The sequence below is a fragment of the Somniosus microcephalus genome, chromosome 7, assembly GCF_052327205.1.
Source record: "Somniosus microcephalus isolate GS21.2 chromosome 7, FLI_Smic_1.0, whole genome shotgun sequence".
NCBI classification, from domain to species: Eukaryota; Metazoa; Chordata; class Chondrichthyes; order Squaliformes; family Somniosidae; genus Somniosus; species Somniosus microcephalus.
The window spans coordinates 202,827,319-202,840,855 of record NC_140993.1 but is presented as its reverse complement, the minus strand read 5'-3'; the positions used below and the strand labels follow the sequence as shown (position 1 = coordinate 202,840,855).

Here is a 13,537-nt window from a genome sequence, read left to right as displayed (position 1 = left end):
TTTCAGGATGGCAGGCTGTGACTAGTGGGGTACCGCAAAGATCGGTGCTTGGGCCCCAACTATTCACAATCTATATCAATGATTTGGATGAGGGGACTAAATGTAACATTTCCAAATTTGCTGATGATACAAAGCTAGGTCAGTGGCAGTTGTGAAGAGGATGTGAAGAGGCTTCATGGGGATCTCAACAGGCTCAGTGAGTGGGCGAGAACATGGCAGATGGAATATAATGTGGATAAATGTGAAGTTATCCACTCTTTGGTAGAAAAAACAGAAAAGCAGAGTATTTCCTAAATGGTGAAAGGTTGGGGAATGCAGATGCTCAAAGGGACCTGGGTGTCCTTGTACATGAGTCACTGAAAGTGAATGTGCAGGTGCAGCAAGCCATTAGGAAGGCAAATGGTATACTGGCCTCCATTACAAGAGGATTTGAGTACAGGAGTAAAGAAGTCTTACTCCAATTATATAGGGCCATGGTGAGACCACACCTGGAGTACTGTGTACAATTTTGGACTCCTTACCTAAGGAAGGATATACTTGCCATAGAGGGAGTGCAACAAAGGTTCACGAGATTGATTCCTGGGATGGCGAGACTGTTGTATGAGAAGAGATTGAGTAAACTAGGCCTGTATTCACTTGAATTCAGAAGAATGAGAGGGGATCTCATTGAAGCATACAAAATTATTACAGGGCTTGATAGCGTGGATGCTGGGAGAATGTTTCCCTTGGCTGGGGAGTCTAGAACCAGGGGCCACAGCCTTAGGATAAAGGGTAGGCCATTCAGGACTGAGATGAGAAGGAATTTCTTCACACAGAGGGTGGTGAATCTTTGGAATTCTCTACCCCAGAGGGCTGTGGAGGCTCAGTCATTGGGTATATTCAAAACAGAAGTCGATAGATTTCTGACTAGTAAAGGCATCAAGGGATATGGCAATAGGGCCGGTGAATGAAGTTGAGGCAGAAGATCAGCCATGATCTCATTGAATGGTGGAGCAGGCTCGAAGGGCCGAATGGCCTACTCCTGCTCCTATTTCTTATCTTCTTAGATTGGAGGGGGAGTTCGGTGATTGCGGGAGAGATCAGGGATCGGTGATGGGGGTCGGTGTCGGGGAGATCGGAATAGGGTTGGAGATCGAGGGCAGAGATGCGGTCGGGGTCGGTGAGAGTCAGAGATTGAGGGTTTTGGGAGAGATCGGGGCGGGTGTTCGGTGATGGCAGGAGAGATTGGGGATTGGTGATGGGTAGGTCGGTGATGGGGGGAGGCTGTCGAGGGGAGATCGTGGGGATGGGGAGGTTTTTACAGGGAAGCTTGTTGAGCCAGGCCTGCTCCTCCTGGCCCACAAGCAGTGCTGTAAAGGCACTTACTTGATGGGCCTGGCCCTTCTCTCCTCCTTTTACCTGCCAGGTTTCCCAGGCCCAAGAAACCTGGCCAACATGGGTTAAAAATAGAAATCCTGTTAAAATGAAGGCACGCAGCCTCCTTAAAAGGTTTCAATGACCGACCTGCCTTCTGAGAGCGGATTGGTTAACCGCCCCCGCCACCCCCCACCGCCCCCCCCCCCCCCCAGTCCCGCCACTGTTGAAACCATAAGTGGGCGGGTTCAAGGCGGATTGAGTTCCTGGTTCAGATTTTTAACATTTTAACTTCACACATGACCCAAACCCACCTGTTTTTGGGGGTTGAAATTACCCCCATGTGAATATGAAGACTTACCAAAGGTCAATGTTAAATACAAAGACATGTACATTGTGCTTTTTATAATGGGAGCCCCATATACCCTGGAAATGATAAAAGTTACACAGAAAGAGGCCATTCTGCTCACCATGCTGGTGCGGGATCTTCAGCTGGAACAGCCCAGCCAAATCACATTTCCCCGTTCTGTTCATTGTTCCTTTTCAAATAATTATCCCATTCCCTTTCAAATGCTGTTTTAGTCTAATAACCCTGTGTGGAGAACCATTACTTTGAACATGCTCCTCTGGTCTTCCAGTGCTAACTCTCAGTCTGTGCCCCTTGTTACTGATTTGCCAACCAGCGGAAACAATCTTTAACTACTTAACCTCGCAAAACCTTTCAGTGAAAATCATTTTTAATTGCTAGAAGTGGACTTTTTACCTACATTAAAAAAAAGAAATATGCAAATATTTTCAAATGAATAGCTTTATACACTGTTGTCCAGTGAAAGTAAGCTTGTTTATTGGAATCCTTTAACTCTTCAAGAGTTGAGGAAATTAGTACTGGCAATTTCAGTAATTTAACATACTTTGCTAGATTTAATCAGTCTTCTATTTGGTTTACCCATTTCAGATAAGCTCTGCTTAAAACTTGCCCTGTTAAAAGTTCTATAAAATAAAGCAATCAGTTTTCTGTTTATAATGATACTTTCAAGCCGTGACTTTAACAGCTGTAAAAACTGCAGGAATGTTTTTGTTCCTGTCACTGACTGCTGTGACTGGGGGTCAGGTGCACCTTCCCATTAATGTCACAATCTATCAGTGTCATCATAAAGTGATTGAAGATCCAAATACAGTTGCTACAGGTCAGGGTTTTCAGCCATTTCTCTTTCAGTCTTGTGCCAGTGGCTCCCTGAAGTGAGCCTCCTTTTTCGAGAACCAGAAATGAGTGCCTGACCCAGAGCCAACAATTACCTCATTTGCTGCTACACTAAATATTTCCACCAGGACCCTACAGATCAAATACAATAACCCAATTATTTTCTAAGGAATACTTTATTACCAAGGAATCGGTTAAATACTACCACAATGCAGGTTAACTCACTGTTTGCAGTTCAGCAACAGCTTTATATCTTCCATCTTACACTCTCCATAAGTTTGAGCTGATCCAAAACTCTGCTGCCCGTATCCTAACTCGCACTAAGTCCCGCTAACCCATCACCCCAGTGCTCACTGACTTACATTGGCTCCTGGTCACTGAATGCCTTCAATTTAAAATGATCATCCTCATGTTCAAATCCCTCCATGGCCTCACTGCTTCCTATCTCTATATCCCCCACCAGCCCTCTGAGAATTCTACATTCCTCCAACTCTGGCCTCTTGTCCATCCTTCACTTCCTCACAGTTGGGGGCAAGACTTGAGTGTGGTCTCTGTTTACTGTGATCTTTATGCATCCCCCAATCCCTTCGCCCCACTATTGGTGGTTGTGCCTTCAGCCAGCTAGGCCCTATGTTGTGGAATTCTCACCCTAAACCTTTCCACCTCTCTCTTCCCCTTTAAGACCCTCCTTACGACCTCCCTCTTTGACCAAGCTTTTGGTCGCATGTCCTAATGTCTCCTTCTTTGGCTTGGAGTCAGCTTTTGTCTGAATATGCTCCTGTGAAGTGCCTTGGGTTATACTACATTAAAAGCGCTATATAAAGGCAAGTTGTTGTACCTCAAAACATAAGTGCTTCAGGATGAAAGTCTCTGCTTTCCTTCGGTAAATAAAATGTGCCCTCAGACTATGTCCCTTGGGTTAAGATGTTACACACAGAATGCATGATCCCCACATGGGCGTGGAGTTTGATGCATCCAATCGTATCACAGTCAGAACTGAAAGTTGTTTGTGTCCGTGTCACTTTTTGTTCCTTTGAATATGATGCGGTCACCCAGTTGTGATCAAAGGACCAGTAATACAGATTCTCATGATATTAAGACACATACATTATGAAGATGATCCCATGGAATGTTAATGTGAGGGTAAAATAACTTTGTCTACTTTGATGTGTATTACTAGACATTATTGTTCGCGTTTATCAATTTTAAAGCTGCCTGCCCAGTGGGAATAGCAGTTGGGCACTAAATGCTGTGTTCCTGATGCCATTTTAGCCCCGCCGATTTAGGCGATGGAGAAGGTGCCCCAACCAATGTTCTCTTTAAGCCACGCAGCCGCACGGTCGTGCAGCTGTCTGGAGATCCTGTACAGGCCGCTTCTCAGCTTTACAATAGGAAAAACCGCGCATCCACAGAAATTTGAATGGGCCGCACAGCCTGTTAAAGGGGCCGCACACCCAAAAAATAATTAAAGGGAACATTGGCACCGCCACAGGAGGCCTTGCTAATATTCAAATCTCAGGATCCAATGATGTCACTTGGACCCCCTCGCGATTTTAACTCAGGTTTGTGGCTCCACAGGCTTCATTTCATCCCTCCAGATTGGGATTTCCTTCACTTATACTAGGCATTGCCCCTCCCACAGCTTTGACAAAGGATATCAAATATTTAAAATCTATCCAGAACCTTAATTATGCCGGAAACAATATTTGCCCCACATGCAGACACTGACCTTTAAGTGAACTTGACCTGCTAGCCAGGTTTCACACCTGCTGTTAGCAGAAAATCAAAGCTATGCTGGCAGCTTATGTCAATTTTTCAAATGAGCAGAACCTGCAAAATTGGGCAGTCACTTCAGTGCCCTGTGCGTCATCATGGCCCTGGCAGGCAGCCGTTCCTGGCACATGGTTTGCTGGGATCGCAAAATTGGGACTGTACTGAAAGAGTTCTTTCTGATCTTTCTCCTGAATGGCCTAGCCCTAATTTTAAGATTATGTCCCACCAGAGAAAATAGTTCTTCCTTATCTACCCTATCAAAGCATTTTAACATTTTAAACACCTATATCAGTTCACCCCTTAACCTTCTAAACTCAAGGGAATTCAAGCTAAGTTTATGCAACCTGTTCTCATAATTTAACCATTTTGCTCCGCTATCATTCTGTTGAATCTCCGCTGCACCCCCTCCAAGGCCAATATATCCTTCCTGAGGTGCGGTGCCCAGAACTGAATGCAGTGCTCCAGGTGGGCTCTGACTAAGGCTCTGTACAGCTGGAGCATAACTTCCACCCCCTTGTACTCCAGCCCCCTGAGACAAAGGCCAACATTCCATTAGCCTTTTAAATTAATTTCTGTATCTGTCCACCTGCTTTTAGTGATTTCTGTATATGGACCCCTAAATCTCTCTGCTCCGCCACAGTTTCTAGCTTCCTACCATTTGGAAAATACTCTGATCTATCTTTCTTAGGTCCAAAGTGTATGACCTCACACCTCCCCACATTGAAGTCCTTCTGCCATAGTTTTGTCCACACACCTAATCTATTCCCTTTGCAACTTTCTGCTCCCATTTACACTACTTAATGTTATCAGCAAACTTGTATGTCCAGCTCTCTACTTCATCTAAGTCATTGATAAATATAGTGAAAAGCTGAGGCCTCAGTACAGATCCCTGGGTGACATCACTAGTCACATCCTGCCAATTGGAGTCCATGCCGATTATCCCTACCCTCTGTCTCCTACCTCCTAACCAATTCCCTACCCATGGCAATAGGTTGCATCCAATTCCATCCACTTTCATTTTTGCTAACAGTCACAGGGTCATGTCCCTTGGTTCTCGTGCCTTGTCTCAGATGTGTGACACCGAACTTACCGCTCCTTCTAAGTGATTCTATTGCGGACAAAGAAAGTATTGTGGCCCGCTGGGATTCAACATTTAGGATATAGAGTATGTATGTCCAGGGGGTTCTCCCGCTTGTCCATCGTAACTTTGCCACAGCTCTTCCATTGAAGTTCCAATGGACCAGCGGGAGAACCCCCTTCAGAAATGTACCCCCTGCTGCCATAGTGTCAAACAAGACCGGACTGGTTTAGACAGCGGGATTTGTTTTCGGGTATCCTGCAAGAGGGAAAGAGGAAACAGTGGTCAGAAGATCTTCTCAATGAGAGAAAAACAACAGTAACAAGTTAGAGTTGCGTTAGAGGTCCAGGAAATTAAGATAAACTGCTGGACCAATTGAGGGTATGAGGAGGTTGATTAGCAAGTTTTGAGGATAGCAAAAGCCTTGTCATTACCGTAAGCTTTATCAGTAGGAGAGGAAAAGAGGAGCCAGTGCTAATGGTGAATATTGACACTGAAATGGTTCTTGTCAATTATCAATGTTAGAGAATTGTGGCGTCAGCTGATCAGTTCAGTGAAATGAGAGAGAAAGGCCTAGAAATTGGGTTAGGGCTTAGCCAGGGCTTTAGCGCCGGAAGTTAGTGCCGGCGCTAAGTCCCCCTGCGCGCGCCAAAAATTCAGCAGGGCCGCGCCCAAACGGCTGCCGGCGCTACTGAAGGGTCTTTGCGGCGGTAAATCGGCGCTAACTGCCGTTTCGCGCCGCAATTCCGGCGCTGCGGCACCCGATGCGGTGCGGCAGGCTCGGGAAGTGCAGGCCTCCTCCTTCCGTTAAGGAGGAGCTGCCTGCAGCCGGCCGCAGCCCGCGCAAATCTGTCTAAAAATGAGCCCGGCACCTCGGACAAGTGCCGGGCTTGCATCTGTTCCGGGGGGTGGGGGGGAGAAGTCCGGGGAGGGAGCTGCGGGCAGGCGGCCGGCGGGAAAGCGGCCGGCCGCCGCGGGGCCTTTAATGCGCCGGCGCAAACTCATGCAAGACTCTGTTGCCAGAGTCTTAGTTGCGGCTGCCACGGGCGAGGCGGCCGCAACTGAATTTCGGCGCTAGGGCCCGTCGGCATGGCAACCGGGACGCTGCGCACACCGATGACGTCATCGGTGCCGGCGCAGCGCTACCGGTGCAACGCCGATTTAGGGCCCCAGGGAATTTTTAAACTGGCCATAACTCTGGCGCTAGTCCCTCTAGCGCCTCAAAAGCGGCGCTAAGGCAACTGAATTTCTAGGCCAAAGAGTTTTAGCCGCAGCATATCACGGTAAAGTGATCCTTTGGGCTTAAAAGAAAGAAACATCACAGCGAACAGACTCCTTTAGGCTTACGCCATTTCTCCAGGGTTTCGGATGAACCACTACCGAGAGAGCCCCAGCGGAGATTCTAGCCTGCCATCTCTCAGGTCAGGTGTTAAAATGAGGCCCCCCTCTTCCTGTTCGGAAGGATGTAAAAGATTCCATGGCACTATTTGAAGAAGAGCCTGGAGTTCTGCCCATGTCCTGGCCAGCATTCCTCCAACCAACAGCATCATTTGTTATTTGTGGGATCTTGCAGATTAGTTGCTGCATTTGTCTACAAAAACAAGAGCGACTGCACCTCTAATAGTAATCCAATGACTTTGGGATGCCTGAGAACATGATTAGGCGCTTTATAAATGGAAGTTCTTCTAAAACAATTATTTGTAAAAATTATTTTACAGGAAAGAAAAGTTTAAAAACATTAAGGGGGAGAAATTCCCCTGGTTTGCGCCTCCCATTAGTGCCTGCAGGGGGCGGTAACGGGGCGCTAAGGGGTTACCGACCAGGCGCCGGCGGATTCACCTGGTGGATTTACGCTGGTGCCAACACTTACCGCCTCACTCTCTTGCTCCCCGAAGATCATGAAGTCATCCGGTGCGCAGCGCCCCATTGCTGCCCCGGAAGTGATATTCGCTCCCGTCCCCTGCAGCATCGCCGGGTGTCAACAACAGCAGCTGCAGGAGGCGTTGTCACCTCGGCTGGCCGCTTGGGGATTGCTATTTAAAGCCAGTGGTGGTCAGGTAGGGCAAAATTTATTTATGTCCCCATTCTGGTGCCTCCTGCTATCTTTTGCCCCCGCAGTTGCTCAGCCCTGCACTCTCTTAGAGTGCTTGGGGCTGCTATGCGCATTGCGCAGGTGCTGTCGCCCAACAGACACAGCCTGAAGATTCATTCAATGCAGCATTGGCTCTTCCCTTTAAGGGAGGGAAGGAGCCTGTAAAGACGGCAGCACTGCTCCGAACATTGCTCAGTGCTCTGCCAATACCGCCCCCTCACTCCCTTTAGTGCTCTAACGGTAGTGGTAGCACTTGATTTCGCGCTCCACTTTGCTCTTGGAGCGCTAAAGTGGAAGTTCTCAGCAGCAGCAAATCTTTTTCGCCCGGCAATACTTTTGCGCTCCCTGAAAAGTTATCGCCCCAAACGGGGCGCTACGCAATTCCAAGTCCCAAGTTCTTTCACAAAAAGTACTAATTCAGTCTGTTTTTACACTACAGTACGACCACTATGTTGTGCCCGTTCTTATATTATTGGCTTGTGTGTTTGTTTGGAGAACTTGTCCAAACCTCTGACTTGGCCCGCGGTCAGCTCAACGTTGGATCTGGTTTGTCCACCTGCGCTGTGCAGGCAAGTGGCCATTCTTGTCATGGCTGCTGCTTCTGTTGAGTAAACATTAGCGGAGTTCCTGTGGAGACTTGTATAAACAGGGCTAGGCTCAGACCTCCTCAAGCTCACAGCTTCATAGATCCCTTTTTTTGGTGTCTTTAAAACAGGATGTACCAGCTGTACCAGGACTGATGTTTCACTTATTTAGCTGGGTGGTTACTGGGAGCATAGAAAGATCTGTAGCAACCAAGCTCAATGTGTTTTCACTGAGGAAATAGAACCCAATAAAATGGTTAAAATAACACGAAAGTCTTTCATGGAACTTGTAAGATTAGTGTTTGAGGATAGGAAGATTGGCGAACTGCGGTCCAATTTTACTCTTCTTATGAGTTTCAATATTATTGATCGAATCATAGAATCTTATAGCACAGAAGGAGGCCACTTGGCCTATCGTGCCCATCTCTTTGAAAGAGCTATCCAATTATTCCCATTCCCCTGCTCTTTCATCATCGCCCTGCTATTTTTTCCTTTTCAAGCATTCATCCAATTCCCTTTTGAAAGTTATTATTGATCTGCTTCCAGTATCCTTTCAGGCAGTGTACTCCAGATCATAACAACTCACTGCACAAAATAATTCTCCTCATCTCCACTCTGGCTCTTAAATCTGTGTCCTCTGGTTACTGACCTTCCTGCAATGGAAATTTTCTCCTCAATTGCACTATCAAAACTTCTCATAATTTTGAACACCTCTATTAAATTCTCTACTCTAAGAAGAAGAATCCAAGCTTATCTAGTCTCTCCACATAACTGAAGTCTTTCATCCTTCATCGAGGGCTAAATACTCCAGAATCTTTAGAGGAGTACAGAAAGTGCAGGGGTGCAATTAAAAATTATATTAGGAAAGCAAAGAGAGAGCATGAAAAATTCTTGGCAAGTAAAACCAAGGAAAACCCAAAGATATTTTATAAATATATTAAGAGTAAGAGGATAACTAAAGAAAGGGTAGGGCCTATTAGTGATCATGAGGGTAATCTGTGTATGGAGGCGGGAAACGTCGGTAGGATTCTTAACGAATACTTTGCGTCTGTTTTCACAAAGGAGAGGGGCGAAGCAGACATTGCTATCGGGGGGGAGGAGTGTGAAATATTAGATGAAATAAACATAGTGAGAGAGGAAGTATTAAGGGGTTTAGCAGCTTTAAAAGTGGATAAATCCCCAGGCCCGGATGAAATGTATCCCAGGTTGTTAAGCGAAGCAAAAGAGGAAATAGCAGAGGCCCTGACCATCATTTTTCAATCCTCTCTGGCTTCAGTTGTGGTGCCGGAGGACTGGAGGACTGCTAATGTGGTACACTTGCTTAAAAAGGGAGAAAAGGATAGACCGAGTAATTACAGGCCAGTCAGCCTAACCTCGGTGGTGGGAAAATTATTGGAAAGAACTCTGAAGGACAGGATAAATCTTCATTTAAAAAGACACGGATTAATCAAGGATAGTCAGCACAGATTTGTTAAGGGAAGGTCGTGTCTGACAAACTTGATTGAATTTTTTGAGGAGGTAACAAGGAGGGTAGATGAGGGTAGTGCATTTGATGTAGTGTATATGGACTTTAGCAAGGCTTTTGATAAGGTTCCACATGACAAACTTGTCACGAAGTTAAAAGCCCATGGGATCCAGGGCAAAGTGTCAAGTTGGATTCAAAACTGGCTCAGATACAAGAAGCAGAGGGTAATGGTTGATGGGTGTTTTTGTGACTGGAAGGCTGTTTCCAGTGGGGTTCCGCAGGGCTCAGTACTAGGTCCCTTGCTTTTTGTGGTATATATCAATGATCTTGACTTGAATATAGGGGGTATGATTAAGAAGTTTGCAGATGATACTAAAATCGGCTGTGTGGTTGATACTGAAGAAGGAAGCTGTAGACTGCAGGAAGATATTAATAAATTGGTCAGGTGGGCAGAACAGTGACAAATGGAATTCAATCCGGAGAAGTGTGAGGTAATGCATTTGGGGAGGGCTAACAAGGAAAGGGAATACACATTAAATGGTAGGACACTGAGTAGTGTAGAGGAACAAAGGGACCTTGGAGTGCATGTCCACAGATCCCTGAAGGTAGCAGACCAAGTAGATAAGGTGGTTAAGAAGGCATATGGAATGCTTGCTTTTATTAGCCGTGGCATAGAATACAAGAGCAGGGGGGTTATGCTTCAACTGTATAAAACACTAGTTAGGCCTCAGCTAGAGTACTGCGTGCAGTTCTGGTCACCACATTACAGGAAAGATGTGATTGCACTAGAGAGGGTACAGAGGAGATTTACAAGGATGTTGCCGGGAGTAGAGACTCTTAGCTATGAGGAAAGACTGGATAGGCTGGGTCTGTTTTCCTTGGAACAGAGGAGGCTGAGAGGGACCTTATTGAGGTGTATAAAATTATGAGGGGCATAGATAAAGTGGATAGAAAGGATCTATTTCCCTTAGCAGAGGGGTCAAAAACCAGGGGGCACAGATTTAAAGCAATTGGGGGAAGGTTTAGAGGGGATTTGAGGGGAAGTTTCTTCACCCAGAGGGTTGTGGGGCTCTGGAACTCACTGCCTGAAAGGGTGGTAGAGGCAGGAACCCTAACCACATTTAAAAAGTACTTGGATGTGCACTTGGGATGTTCTAACCTGCAGGGCAACGGACCAAGAGCTGGGAAGTGGGATTAGGCTGGATAGGTCTTTGTTGGCCGGCGCGGACACGATGGGCCGAAATGGCCTCCTTCCATGCTGTAACTTTCTATGATTCTATGATCCCTGGTACCATTCTAGTACTTCTCCGCTGCACTCTCTCCAAGGCCTTGACAGCCTTCCTGAAGTGTGGTGCCCAGAATTGGACACAATAGTCCAACTGAGGCCTAGCCAGTGATTTATAAAGGTTTAGCATAACTTAATTGCTCTTCTACTATTTATAAAGCCCAGGATCCCATAAGTGTTTTTAACAGCTTTATCAACTTGTCCTGCCACCTTCAAAGATTTGTATACATACATCCCAAGTCTCTGTTCCTGCACCCCCAATAAACAAAATATTTGCCATTTTTTAGGTACATTCACAACAATTTTGAATTTGTAATGACATGATGGACCAGTCAGCCTATCATTGACGAGCTAGATACGCACCAACATATCACACTCCCTAAACCAGCCTCTTTTGTTTGGCCTGTAGTGTCAGCTGTGGCTCAGTTGGTAGCACACTCTCCTTTGAGTCAGAAGGTTGTGGGTTCAATTCCCACTCCAGTGTCTTGAGCACATAAAGCTAGGCTGACACTCCAGGGGCGTGCTGCACTGCTGGAGGTGCTGTCTTTTGGATGAGTCATTAAACCGAGGCCCTGTCTGCTTTCAGGTGGACGTAAAAGACCCCATGGCACTTTTCGAAGAAGAGCAGGGGAGTTATCCCTGGTGTCCTGGCCAATATTTATCCCTCAACCAGCATAATAAAAACAGATTATCTGATCATTATCACATTGCTGTTTGTGGGACCTTGCTGTGCGCTAATTGGCTGCCACATTTCCTACATTACAACAGTGACTTCACTTCAAAAGTACTTTGGCTGTAAAGCGCTTTGAGACATCCGGTGGTCGTGAAAGGCGTTATATAAATGCAAGTCTTTCTTTCTATAGCATAGATAATGCTCACAGAGCTAAACTGAACTCCAGTGGCAAATATGCACTTATGGCCAGAACTTTGGGAGTACGGTTTAATATTCACTTAACACATTGTGTGCCTCCTTTTTTAGGGTGTCAGCGTTGTCTCACTCTCATCTCTGAGTCAGAAGGTTGTGTGTTGAAGCCCAACTCCAGAGACTTGAGCACATAATCTAGGCTGATACTCCAGTGCAGTAATGAAGGAGTACTGCACTGTCGGAAGTACCGGTTTTCAGATGAGATGCTAAACCAAGAACCCATCTGCACTCTCAGGTGGACATAAAAGATCCCATGCCATTATTGAAGAAGAGCAGGAGAGTTCTCCCCAGAGTCCTGGCCAACACTTAACCCTCGACCAACACCTAAAACAGATGAATTAGTCATTTATCTCATTGTGAGACCTTGCTATACGCAATTCTGGCAACTGCGTTTCCTACATTACAACAATGACTACACTTCAAAGTACTTAATTGACTGTAAAGCGCTGAGGTGATGAAAGGCGCTATAGAAATGCTAGCTCTTTCTTTTACATGTTGTTTATGTATCAGCACTTTTAACGGGGAGCAGGGCGCCTTAGTGGTAGCCTGAGTCAGAGGACCCCGCTCCAGACAGTTCGGCCGACTGGATACTGGAGCTCTAGCTCTGAATACTGGCTTGACATCCAGTCCATTGCTCATGTCTGTTGGGTATGGGTGCCCCCCCCCCCCCAACCCTTCACTGTACGGGTTGTGGGAGCTTCTAATACCCTCCTGCAATATAGGACTAGCCATCCTACCGGCTGGTATAAAGATGGTTACGACTGTGGAAGGACATTCACATTAGCCGGTGAATCTATTCTCCAAGGGAGGAGTGTGAAGATGTGAAATCAACAAGCGCATGGGACATTCTTGTGAGCACCATTTGGGTCAACAGTTCAAAGTTTTTGAAATCTTTAATCTGTCTTGTGTTTTTCAGGGGTCCATCCAAGAACTGACGATTAAATCAGACCCACGGGCTAGTGAAGAACAATGTTATGAGGTCGAGCCAGATGTAAGTTAACTTTCTATTTCAGTGTGCCCCTCTCAAGACTGACTTAACATGTTCTTTTTACCACTGGATTTTTATTTGTCGATATTGATTGCTTTGCCACAGGGATCTTCTGGAGATGCCAGTGGTGATGGTAGCGGTCAATATATTCCTCAGGAGCACGGGGGCATTAAACCCCAAATTCAGCACATTACTCCACGTCCTGTGAGTGACAATATAAGATTATTGTTCTGTTTTGGAGTTTCTTCCTCTTTCTTTACTGCTGCCTTTGACTTCTGTGGTCCAAACTATTCTCATAGCTAGCTTGCTCACATATCTAGGCAATTAGGATACAGTAGTATAGTGGTTATGTTACTGGATTAGTAATGCAGAGGCCTAATCATCTAACAGACTAATCACCCAGAGAACGTGAGTTTAAATCCCACCATGACAGATTGAAAATTCAAAAAATCTGGTTTCAGTAAATGTGACCATGAAGCTTTACGAATTGTCGTAAAAACCCAAATGGTTCACTAACATCCTTTAGAGAAGGAAATTTGCCATTCTTACCTGGTCTGGCAGGTCCTACACCATTTGGTTGATTCTTAAGTGATCTCTGAAGTGGCCTAGCAAACCACTCAGTTGTATCAAAACCACTAATCAATGGTTCAAGAAGAAGGCCCACCACCACTGTCTTAGAGCAACTAGGGATGGGCAATAAATGCCAAGCTTGTCAGCGAGGCTCAGGGAATGAATAGAGAACCCACTTCAAATTATTTCAATGACATTGTGCTCAATATGGCAGTTCTTTTTT

At 45.9% G+C, this 13,537-nt stretch overlaps 1 protein-coding gene across 5 annotated transcripts in view; it reads left to right on the top strand.

The window, feature by feature from the left end:
* LOC147115087 (collagen alpha-1(XV) chain-like) overlaps positions 1–13,537 on the top strand; it is a 483,626-nt gene that overhangs the window by 207,833 nt on the left and 262,256 nt on the right. For all 5 annotated transcript variants that reach the window (XM_085993355.1, XM_085993353.1, XM_085993354.1 and 2 more), the window contains 2 exons: positions 12,673–12,747; positions 12,850–12,948. In XM_085993355.1, coding sequence (XP_085849481.1) covers positions 12,673–12,747; positions 12,850–12,948 — 174 coding nt within the window. The remainder of the gene's footprint in view (positions 1–12,672; positions 12,748–12,849; positions 12,949–13,537) is intronic.